The sequence below is a fragment of the Danio aesculapii genome, chromosome 18, assembly GCF_903798145.1.
Source record: "Danio aesculapii chromosome 18, fDanAes4.1, whole genome shotgun sequence".
Classification (NCBI taxonomy): domain Eukaryota; kingdom Metazoa; phylum Chordata; class Actinopteri; order Cypriniformes; family Danionidae; genus Danio; species Danio aesculapii.
In genome coordinates this window covers 53,092,358-53,105,691 of record NC_079452.1, presented here as the reverse complement: position 1 = coordinate 53,105,691, position 13,334 = coordinate 53,092,358, and the positions used below count along the sequence as shown (strand labels likewise).

The 13,334-nt window shown below is 35.7% G+C and overlaps 1 protein-coding gene across 1 annotated transcript; it reads left to right on the top strand.

Moving 5' to 3' along the window:
* Positions 1 to 1,361: 1,361 nt before the first annotated feature.
* Positions 1,362 to 4,631, top strand: ankrd34c (ankyrin repeat domain 34C). The gene is made up of 2 exons (XM_056478557.1): positions 1,362 to 1,589; positions 2,709 to 4,631. Exon 2 carries the CDS (start codon positions 2,740 to 2,742, stop codon positions 4,333 to 4,335), a length of 1,596 nt encoding a protein of 531 aa, XP_056334532.1. The 5' UTR covers positions 1,362 to 1,589; positions 2,709 to 2,739; the 3' UTR covers positions 4,336 to 4,631.
* Positions 4,632 to 13,334: the final 8,703 nt, after the last annotated feature.

The window sequence follows — 13,334 nt, the reverse complement described above, 5'->3', positions numbered from 1 at the left end:
GTTTTAATAACTCATTTTTAATAACACTTTAACACAGCTTTAAGTGACATTTAAAGGCTTAACTAGGCTAATTAGGTTAACTAGGCAGGTTAACACACACACACACACACACACACACACACACACACACATATATATATTCATTTATCATTCATTTTCTTTTCGGCTTAGTCACTTTATTAATCCGGGGATGGCACAGCGGAATGAACCGCCAACTTATACAGCACATTTTACACAGCGAGAAACATCCATACACACTCATCCACACTAATACACTATGGAAACCAGAGGAAACCCACACAAATGCAGGGAGAACATGCAAACTCCACACAGAAACCAGAAACCTACTGTGCCACTGCGTCACCATATATATATATATATATATATATATATATATATATATATATATATATATATATATATATATATATATATATATATATATATTCTGAGTTCACACTCTCACTAGCACCACAAATTATATCGGTCTCAGTCAGAATATGATTCTGTGCAGTCTCATAGCAACCTAAAAATAGAACTGTCCCTATTATGCTATATATGACTGAAATGCTTGGAACAAGTTATGGGTGTTTAATTGCAATGTAAACTCTGACAATAAGCTGTAAAATGCTGTTATTGTGTAGATAGATAGATAGATAGATAGATAGATAGATAGATAGATAGATAGATAGATAGATAGATAGATAGATAGATAGATAGATAGATAGATAGATAGATAGATAGATAGATAGATAGATAGATAGATGCATAAGACATTAAAGCATAAATTTCTCTTGTCCATGACACAAGGCAACCTATGTAATTAAAAAAGGATTATTGTATTACTTAATTCCAAATTGTGGTATGAAAATAGCACTTATTTCTTTTAACAGTTTTGGTTTATAATAATGGCTTATAGTTACAGCTTAATATTTAAAGTGATTTAATCAAATGTTTACAAATACTACTACACTAGAGTCAACATTTGCCTAAAATGATACTTTGCATAAATATATCCGTGATTTGGATGTTGACACATCAATTAATTAATCATTAATATTGTTTTTATTATTATGGTTAAATGAACATGTCTGAAATTCATCATAATCCTCTAAGTAAATATACACCAGTCTGTCATACGGATTTGATCCTAATCTCGATGTACAAAAACTGAAGAAAAAAATGTTTTTGTTTGTTTATGCTTATCATGACAACATATGACAGGATCACACCAGCCCCGGTTTATTTTTGTAGATTCTGACGTCAATCAGATTCACGTTTCATTCACGAAGTGAAAAAGGGGGAAGTTATTTATAACCTTCTCAACGTCTTAGTGTGATTCTTGGGTGCGCAAATGGGAATGTAGCGATTGGACTGGTGTCTTGCGCTTCAGTAACAAAAGCAGTGGAGCTGGAGCGTCGTTGCGCCCGCACGGAAAGACCGAACCTAAAATAGGACAGTTCGGTTGGGTCTGAACTAAATAACTACACGAGCTGTGCTGAGAAACTGTGCCTCTCCGTCGCTTCTATAGAATATTGGAGAGCATACTGTGGACTTATTCTACAATGATGAACCTGTGCGTCAACCAGGTAAGGACATTTTCTAACTTCATCTGTTTTGGTGTCTAAAAACGCAACAGACATTTTAACTAATGCAATTTGCCTGTTTAACGAATATAATGCATTAGCTAGTGTTATAATTTTTTTATGATTTTGCATGTTAGGGGTCTCGTGATAACTCGTGTATACTTTTGAGATAACAGAGCATGCAGGTGGATGGACGGAAGTTGTGATGTACACAGAGATGGATAATACAAGTGGATCTGAAATGATAACTTATTAAATTTACAGAGCACCGTCTAAGCGCGCATCACAGATGTTTACTGGTTATTTCACACGCTCCAGCACCATGGACAGAGCCACATCGCTAACGCCATTATTATTACCTGTACATCATTAACGCTCATATCTGAATTTAAAATCTCTATAGCACGAAGCATGATTCGATCGTTTAAACTTAACTAAACGCATTACCAGTCCTTTATTCAGTCGTACCGTTTCTGTGTTCAAAATCACATGCAATCAGCTGACCCTGATTAAACCTCCACTTGTTTTTTATTAGATCATTTCAAGCGGTTATTAAATTATTTCAATAGGCGAACTAATCTGAATAAATTGTGAGGGTCGAAAACTAAAAATAAAAGAGCTTATTATCAGATAGCGTTTAGGACGGGGTTTCATGCCTAAACAGCTACTTTTTAAAAATGCCTATTAAGAATAAAATAAAAAACAAAACAGAGAAAAACACGATGCATACATGCAATAATATCACGGAATGGAAAATAGCGCATGTATGATTAATCAGTAAAAATTGGTATGTATATCCTACCAACAGTAATTAGTATCAATAACCATATAACGATCCATATAACGAAATACATTCTGACACGCAGTACAAACACATTTCAGAATTTCACACAGATTCAAAGTTCCATTCGCACCTGATCTAGCTGTCAGTTCAGTGTCTCTTCCAATAACTCATTCCTGCGCCTTCAGGCTGCCACCTGGTGGCTCTTCAAAATAAACAGGCAAGATTTTTTTTTATTAAGGGCTAAACACATCAACATCACCTTTCCTAGTGTTTTTGACATGGAAATGTCTCTGGAATATGCTTGATGATTATAGCAGCAGTCCTCTCTTGCCTTGCAGGACTGAGGCTGATTTGGGTCCAGTCTGGGTGATGGCTGACGTGCTGGAGCTGAGGACGGATGGGAACTCTCTGCTAAAAGCAGTGTGGCTTCGTCGCTTGCGCCTTACAAGGCTTCTCTTGGAAGGTGGAGCCTACATCAATGAAAGCAATGATCGTGGAGAGACACCCCTCATGGTGGCCTGCATGTCTAAACACTCTGATCAGCAGAGTGTTAGCAAGGCAAAACTCGTCAAGTACCTTCTGGACAACAAAGCTGATCCTAACATCCAAGACAAAGCTGGGAGGTCAGCACTCATGCATGCATGCAGCCACAGGGCAGGACATGAGGTGGTCTCACTTCTACTGACCAACGGGGCTGATCCGAGCCTGGAGGATCGTCATGGATCCTCTGCCTTAGTCTACGCTGTCAACGCAGATGACAAAGAGACATTAAAAGTTCTCCTTGATGCCTGTAAAGCTAAAGGCAAGGAAGTCATCATCATTACCACTGACAAATCGCCGTCTGGAACCAAAACCACCAAGCAGTACCTGAATGTTCCTCCATCCCCCGAGTTGGATGAGAGGACCACTCCTGCACCATGTGCCTCACCGTCAGAGATAGATCTTCATGCATCACCATCTCCCAGCAAAGAGGAGGAGAAAGACACTGTATTCAATTTCCAAACAAAGTTCAAGTCAACCTCAAGCACAGCAGCCAAACTTCCAAATGGACTTACTTCCCCTAGTAAGAAGCCAGCGAACCCCAAAAGGGCTCGCCTACCCCAGCTGAAGCGACTACAGTCAGAGCCTTGGGGTCTGATTGCCCCCTCCGTACTAGCAGCGGCAAATGAAGAGAGCAAGAGAGCAAACTCTGATGAAGATGTTGTTGCAGGTGTGAATGGACTTAGTCTGTCCAGAAGAGGCACGCTGTCCAGGCACAACAGCGTGGATGGAAAAGATATATTGTTTCCAATGATGGGGGATCAGAATACAAAAATCTCTCCAACTTCATCACTTCCACCATCTTCCAAAGCCTCCTACGAGAGATCAATGGCACAGCACCAGCCCCTGGCACGACGCAGTACTGTCCCCACAGAGCAGGAGGGTTCTGGAGTTAACTTTGGGCCAGCTAGCCTCAGAGACACATTGCACCGGAGAAGACTGGGAACAGAACACTACGACTCAGACTCCCAGCTGTACTCAGATTCCAGCATGTTAGACTCTCCTAAGGCTCCCTTGGAGAGGAGGAAGCTCAATACATCCCCTCTTGCTATGCTTACAGGCTCACGAGAGTCCTTGGACAGCAATGCCAGTACCTCCTCCCCAAGCACAGCCAGGTGCAGAGCACCTGGTCTACTAGAGCGGCGCGGCTCTGGGACGCTGTTGTTGGACTATATATCCCACACTCGTCCAGGTCACCTGCCTCCACTAAATGTCAATCCTAACCCTCCGATTCCAGATATAGGGGCAAGCAGTAAACCCTCATCCCCGCTGGCAGCAGGTGTCAGACTAATAGCTCCCGTAGCACCCAACTCACCAAAGAGAGGCAACCTCAGGACGAAGAAGAAGCTTGTGAGAAGGCACTCTATGCAAGTGGAACAGATGAAGCAGCTTTCAAACTTTGAAGAGCTCAATCATCAGTCGTGAAACTCAGTCTATGTGGATGTAGCAACTTTAACATCATAAGTCTGAAATTTTGGGCAGGTGCAACACAGGTGGTAATAGAATTTTAAGGTAGTTAGCACTGAATGTAGCCATTTAGGGCAAATGAATAGGCTAATATTCTTGCAAGTATTAATCAGCAAAATACTTTTACAAAAGCAGCTGAAAACCAGAAAATAAATAAAACAAAAGATGCAGAAAAAAAGGTAAAGATGCTCTTTAGCTCCCAGCTCTTATAGGTTATATTAGATTCAACATATGATGTAACGTTATAGTGTAAAGGTATAGTCATTTCCAAGCACTCACAAAAACGATTTTCAAAATAGATGTTGGTGGAAATGAGATTTACAACACAGTCACAAAAATACAAAGGAGTGTGCAATTTTCCATTTCGCAACAAAGGTAGTGTGTGTCCTCTTAAAGAGTAGGTGAGAGAGTGTACTATTATTCTCTTACAAATGAAGACTGAATTTGACAGCTTGACTACAGCTACTTCAATGCGTGGATATTTCGCTGCAAACAAACACAGAGACGAAAATATCTGTATATCTTCAAAGTCTAGACATCGCTCCATGAGAGTCATTAAAGCAGACAGCAGAATGAATGCAAAACCAGAATGTCAAAGTGGTGCAGAGAGGTCACCAGATCATACCCATTAAAAGAGAGGATTCCATTGGCTCCTTATTAAAAAGCTGGAAGTCCTGCAAGAAAAGCAAATGGGGTTGAGAATTGTAGAAAGGGAGAGAAGATGCAGGAGACATTGTCTCTGATCACGATACGTATAAAATGGTAGCTTTTTAATGTTGATCTTAATAGCGGCTGCGTGCAGATGTATCATTACATGCGTATCTGATCTAGATTCTGTAAGAAATACTGACCATCTGTGAGCTAATTATAGGGAAATCTGTCTCTTGTAATTGATTACAACCTACATCGGTTGCAATAATACATACACCAATGCAAATGTAATTATGACTTACTCCTTAACGCAAAGATGATTCATACAGTCGTAGAGCCCTTAGTTAACCTTGCTAGGTTGGCAGTCTTTACATATATAACGTGTCAGTTTGTTCCATGATGAGTTCAAGAGATTGAATGTTTGTAGCTAATTAGTGTATAGTGCCTTTGAGGGAGAGTAAAAGGTGTTCTGCATCACAGATTACTTTTAATAAAATATTACAGAGCAGCATTTTAAAACACAATATTGAAACCGGTCTGCTGCAAGTGTGTGCATAACAATAACAACATTTGAAACAAATCATTAAGTAATACTTTGATCAGAGTGTATCATAATATATCTAGGTGAAGTCTGTAGCGGAACATGCCTTGTGATAAACCAATGACTATTGTACAGACAAATGTGAACGTATAGGTTTATCCATTTGTCAGCCAATGTTATGTGGTAGAACTAATGTGCCCATGTTACTTTTGTGCAAATGAAAGTGCTTCAGATTCATTGCTGCTATAATGTTTAATAGCCACTTGACTGCATAATGCTGTCAAATAATAATATTAGAGTAGTTCTAGAGTTAGCTGGCTAACTCCTCACTAATTTGATCGAGACATTAAACATAAGCAATCAACAGATGCATTTAGACCATTGGTCTGAGATTATGAAACTCGCATATGACAGAAATATATACAATCAAGAGTCAATCATAATGATAATAATGTTTAATACATAACTCGAACTGAAGCAATTTAGTAGTAAAAACTCAAAATAAGAATGAAATTTTCATTATTAACGAGTCCCAATTGAGACATGGTAAAAGGTTTTATCACAACTGTCTTATATTAATACTGTGAGGCATACTATTGGTTGCGCTCATGTTTACATTGTTTGATGCATAGTATTTTTGTATGTAGTATCTTGTATATTTTAAATAAATGTCTGTATCAATCTGTAGAATCTTTCTAGTCTTTCTAATCACAAAGTCTGACATTTCAAAAGCACCTGTTATGATATGTTGCAACATTTAGAATACACAGTCCTAGTTTCACAGACAAGGCTTATACTTAGCCAGGATTAGGCGATAGCTCAGTTAGAAGTAATTTTTATAAATGTGCCTTAGAAAAAAACAAAAACTACAACAACAAAAACATCACAGGTGACATATTTTAAGATCAGTCAGCAAAAGTTTCAGTTGAAACTGCTCAGACTCTTATTTAAGTCCTGGGCTAGGCTTAAGGCTTATCTGTCAAATGGGTCAAACTGGTAAACTTCAAAGCAGCAGCAAAGCAAACATCTCTTGAGGTGAGACCCTGACCTGTAGTAGACCAGTTTCTTTTTCCAGACCTAATCCACTGTACAGAGTGTAAAGTCATCAGACTCTTGATAAAGTACATTAAGGGATTATAGTGGATCCACTTCTCAAGTAATTCGGGCTATAGAAGTAGTTGTTCAGTGTAAGAGACCATGATGAAAATGGCATGTACGAGTGAGGGTAGGCATTGAAAAAAGGAATCTGTTGTCTAAACCATCAGCTTGAAGCAACATAGACATGTTCACTAATAAAACTGTCACTCTCTTGCTTACTTATTTGTTTTACTTCTTTCTTTCTTTCTTTCTTTCTTTCTTTCTATCTATCTATCTATTTATTTATTTGTTTGTTTTTGTTTGTTTCTCGCCACATTCCGTGTAAATGATATACCAATGGTTAGGTTGACCATTATCATATCATTTTCATATTTTATCGTTATCATATTTTCACATTTTTTTTACTAATATTTATTTGTTGTTGTTTATGTGAGGGGGTAATAAAAACAAACAAACAAAAACTATACATAAAAACAGGGTACAGTGCTCTATATTAATATAATTATAATATAAAATAATTGTTTTTTTCCCCCAGTTTTAAATTTTACACTGAATTGCACTGTAAAAAATGGTTAGAAATGTCCAGGAAATTACTTTACTCAATAAACTACTTAAATTCTGCCCAAACTAGTACCCGCGGGCCAAAGTTAGCCCAGGGTAACCTTCAATTTTTGGCCCGCCATCCCATCTGTGAAGGGAAGAAGAAAGCGGATGGTTTAGAGATTGTCATTTCAAATCTATTATAACCTTTTATTTGTTTGTTTTTTTTGTTAAAAGCTAACTGAGATTAAATTTTTCACTTAAATATTGTAAATTATTCAGATTTCGCCTAAATGTACATGCTATCACCTGATGGATAGAGGACAATCTAGAGATTTTGGTGAGCAAATCAAGACAAAGGCAGATTCTGCGTGACTAGTCAAATTCCACTGTTCACTGTTATGTTTTTATTGCAGTAAGTTATAATTTTATAAGTTATGCTGCATTAGTTAATATGATTTAAAGTGATTTTTTATTATGAAATATATTAGGAAATTACCTATGGCAACTTTAATGTAATATCATTTGGTATTGACCATTTCAATGTGGTAATGCCAGTGAACCATGAACATTTCCTGCTTGTTGTCAAACTATTTTAACAACTGTAACAATGCAATTCAATCACATCTCAACGGTGAAACAGCTGTCATAACGTTATTTATCAATAGGTGGAACTTTTAGGATTCTCGAGAGCTATGGAAATTTAAAGTGTAAAACAGGAAATATGTTAGGACCGTTGTTATTGTTTGCATCCCTAAAAATTGTATATATTTACCATCTGCCCACGGCTCATAATGATATTTGGTTTTTGGCCTTTCATACAAAACATTTTGGGCACCCCTGTTCTAAATAGTGTAATGACGATTTTTTACTGACCCCTGGTGGACATGAAGTATTAACGTCTCTCACAGATGAAAGCATAAATTAGATCGATGTTTCTGAATGGCACACAAATATGACATTTTGATAATTTGTTGCGAAACCCCTATAATTCACAATCTTTAAAAAATGAAACATTAATATGAATATTACTTTTTTCTAGACTATTAAACAAATGAATTGCTGTAAACTGATGTAAGCTAATGTTTTAGCAGTCCTCTCTGCACTAAAGGTTTCAGGAGTGCAAGGTACATAATTATATTTACCACAAATAACATAACTATTATTATATACTAACTTAGCACCAATGTGTTTGCGTCCAGTTACCTTCACAGAAAGATATTAATTTGATGACAGGATCCTGACCTTAAGTCTTTTGGTGTTTTGGCAATGGTGTCAGGATCCTGATCTAGTTTAGTTTCTGTTAGTATTGTGATGTCCACAATGTGTACACACCAGTCTTGCATGTTGTGTTTTCTATTTGAGTGCATGGCGGATGGAATATGTCTAATAAGTTTAATATGTGCTCATCTGTTTTGTCTTGTGTGTGATAGAGAACATGGCTTCATTGGTCCTTGCACATGGATTTTTTTTCTGTTTCTCTGAGCTATTTACTCAGGGAATGTTTGCATGATAACAATGTATTAAATACTAATCTTTTCTTATCTGTGTCAATGACTTAAAAAGCTATATTATGCATGCCCGGCTAGTAGTTTGCGAAAGCATGTTGCAAAGAAATACTATGTGCCTATTTATGTGCACAGTCCTGCATAGTCACATTGTTAATCACATTATAGTCCACTATAGCCACTCAGTGACATTGTTGTTTTGATAGTCATTTATAGACTGAATACATAATACATATAAAGAGTTCATGAATTCACATTTGTGAAGTTTACAATCATATTTCTTTCAAAAACCTGCTGTTTGAAACCTATTTCTTAATATTTTGTATTTTCAGGCCCCTATGAATCACACATGATGTGTAAATAAATGGCAGAAAAAACATAAAACACTTAAAATAGTGTTATTTTAATTTGAAACTGTATTTTATATTTTAATCATTGTTATGTAAATGCAAACTGAAATCTGATACTTACACTCCCAGAAGCTGTCACTGGGGCGCTAGGTACATGTTTGTACAAAACAGGTCCATATTTGTATCAAAATGTACATTTAAGGTACCAATCTGAACCTGTCAAGAACAAACATGTACATATTTTTAAAAAGCACCTCCCCAGTGATGGCTTTTATACCTTATTTCTAGTGTAATCCAACCTTTTCTCTAAATAAATAAATATAAATTATATAAAGTGAAAAAGGAATCTGTGGTCACCTGCTCTCAATGAATCTTGGGATAGTCTGGGCCATGAAATATGCCTACTTCATTGCTCTGGAAAAAAACGACACTTTTAGTGGCCCCATTTTACAAAGTCTTCAAATTAGAACAACCTTCCTTTTACCACAATGATGCAACACAGCCTTTGAAGGATGCAGCCACTGGTTTGGGATGCAGCTCTTTGCTCTGTTCTGTGTTGGCTTGTTTTGTTTCTCTACTTAAGGGGTGCTGCACCTAAAAGTGTGATGCACAATAAACAGAAAAAAAAAATTCAATAAATGATTGGCTGATTGACTTCTTGCGAGAGAGATGGTGCAGTTCACTTTTCTGCTAAAGATTTAGAAATGGTCATGAACATTATTGTTAATTTAAATGCATTGATACGTTGTTATTATTAATAACGCTACAGTTTTTACAATTGCTAACAAGCGTTTATAAATACTTAAAATATTTTTTCTAAACTCAACTTAATACGGCAACACACCTATCACACAATTAACCAAATAGTTAATTTTCTGTTCAAAAGCACATATTGCTAAATAAATGCAAACTATACATTCAAAACGCTTGATACTATTTTACACATTTATTATTTCTATCACAACACAGTGAACCTGATCCAAAATCAAGTCATTCATTCAAATATTAGCACAAGGTTTCTGTCCAAAGGGAACATACAGTCAATCATAATGGACAGACTGTAAAAATGCTAACAACGGCTTTACAAAAGATGCATTACTCGACATGTTTCAGTTAGGTCAGTAAAGAATATTCAACATTTGATCCAATAAATACATAATTAAAAAAATAAATAATCTAAACTTAAATTTGTATGTTGTATTATGGAATGTAAAAGAAAAGTCACAGAATTGCTGTAGTAAAGGCTTTGTTAGCTAAAAGGGTTTGTCGTCAACAATAATAATGCAAATTGCAATTCAGTTGATTAATATATAATAAAATAATCTTAGCACTATATATGTACCAGTATTGTCAATATGTATATAGCACAAGTTAATAGTGCTGATGAACATACAAAAAATCAATGCAGTTAAAAGATGTTTTGAGTTTAGCTGGCTGTTCTGCGCTTGACACTTTATCTTTCTCTCCACCAGGTGGCACTTTGCTAAAATGCCTAATTTTTATTATTATTTTATTATTATTATTATTTACTGGCAACAAATGGCTAATGCCTGATTTCACTGTAAAACACATTTACATTGTGTTTATGTATATACAGTATATATATATATATATATATATATATATATATATATATATATATATATATATATATATATATATATATATATATATATATATATATATATATATATATATATATATATATATATATATATATATACTGTACATATTACTAGCTTAAGACTATAAATCTACAATTAAAGCAATCAATACAAAAACTTTAACCAAACTTTTGCTATAAAAACATGCTTGTCCATAAGACTGTATTGTCTATATTGAGGCCATCCATTATTTCTCCCCTACATTGTCATTATAACCACATGATAGCATGTTCTTAGGGTTAGCATGCTGCTCTGTTGTTCATAATTATAAGCACACAGCAATATTTAGGGTTTTTACAGGTTTCATCTTACATATGTAAGAATTTTCAAGAATTTTTATGACCATTATAAAAGAAATTGCAGACTTACAAAGGCTAAACGCTTAGGATTTTTTCTAATGGCCCAGTTAAATCATTTAAGTTGCCATTAAAAACAAATGTAAGAAAGATAATTAAACCATATTGGTTAATAAAGTTAATGAATAAACTTGTCTTAAACCTTTTATTGAGATGTAATGTTAGTGACTGGATGGGTGTTGGCTCGATTGGGTAGCTTTACATAGTAAAATTAAGACCTGTTAAAATGATTTAAGAACCACAACACAATATTTCAGTAAATTTAGGACTTTTCAAGGCCTAAAATTTTGTTTTTGAACTTAAAGCTTTTTAAGACTTTTTAAGACCCCGTGGATACAATGATAATTTATTTAGCCCGTAGCCAGGGCATGTTCAGGTGGTTTAGAAGACCCACCCCTCACTGACAAAGGTCCAGAATTTGTCCCATATATGAGCTTATTGGTCTTATTTTGACTGCCATGCCATCATAAATTGTGAAAATAACCCTTTGAAAAAGGCTTTAAGACTAAGCGGAATGCTCTGTTGGCTGTGGCTTTCGTGTGACCAGCTAATCAGTCTTGCACAATGCAAACAAATATTTTTCATGAGACCAACATCCAGCTGTGTAATATGATATAAGAGAAGTCATCTTTCTCTACTGTATTGTTGAGAAAACATCTTACAAGTAACTTTTATTCTAAATTTTGTACCTTAATAAAAACATGTGAAAGGCATCAGGGTGGTGCAACAAGTAGCATGATCCCCTTACAGCAAGAAGGTCGCTGGTCGCAGGAGTCGCAGCTGGGTCAGTTGCCATTTCTGTGTGGAGTTTGTTATCCCTGTGTTTGCGTGGGTTTCCTCCAGGTGCTCCAGTTACCCCCAAATTCAAAGACATGCACTGTAGGTTAGTGTATGGGTGTTTCCCAGTGTTGGGTTGCGACTGGAACATATGCTAGACAAGTTGGCGGTTTATTCTGCTGTGGCAACCCCTGATTAATGAAGGAACTAAGCCGAAAAGAAAATGAATGAATGAAAAGATATGAAGCATCAAAAGTGTACCATATTAAAATTGAATACTATTTTGGCTAAAACAGTCAAAAAGTGTGCTAAATATGACCATCCGACAAGCTAATTCAGAATAGTGCTAAACATTTCACTAAAATGCAGTATTTACATTTCATATTTTAATGGAAAATGAGGAGTGTAATTGCAGAAAGGTCCACTTTTTGAGAAAAAATAACCACCCATTTTACCAGGCTGGCTATGGGCCTGTTTATTAATGGTGAATCTGATCCAGCTGTGAAAATAATTCTTTTTTTTTCCTTTGACCTGCAGAATTACTACTGTAAACAGACTGATACTGTAGAGTAAACAGTTTCCTGTGAACTACACAGGTATCAGACCTCTGAATGACAACAGAGGTCATATTGACGAAGTTCAGTGGAGCAATATTTGTATGCTGATTTTCAGAATGACCTAGTCTTGACTGATATGACAACATTACAGTCTTTACTGAACAGTAAAAGCTGACGACACTCATATCTAACAGTCTGTTTGTCATAACCTTGTGAAGTATTTGAGGAATTTAACATTTGAACTGACTGTGAGTCTAAGCAGAGACAAAGTAATTTTTAGGTCTTTTCACTGCATTTGAGTGAGACTGAAACCAGTGATTCTGCCAATGCTGTCTAACTTAATTATAGGTTTCTGCAGGTTTGACCATGTTAAGAAATTGTGATATGAATAACATGAAGAGAAAATTTCTAAATGTTAATTTATGTGGAGAACAATGAGTTACTTCAGAAGCTGGAAATGCTACTTCGTACCAATCTTGATTAAGTTTAATTTTGTTTAGCAATTACTGTACCACCTAAAAACATTCTTCTTCAGTATTTATTGTCTAGTTTCTCAATGCATATATCTAAAAATTCTTAAATCAGGATACTTTTTTTTGGGAAGCAAAATGATGAGAAGTAATGTTTTCTGTGGATGTAATCCTAAGATTTGAAAACTGAAAATAAAGTACTGTCAGATATTACTAATACTAGGAATATTTAATATTAATTTATTTAGGTATTTCAATGCCTGCATAATGTAAGATGTTTTCATCATCACACTAGTGCTGAAATGTAAGAATTTTGAAGGCATTCGTTTGGTGAGGGCCTTTTTAAGTCCTGTATTACGGCTTACAATGCTAAAGTTTCCTATAAACCGCAGTATATTGTGAGAGACAAAACATGAAATGTGTAATAAAATATTTCCGCAACACT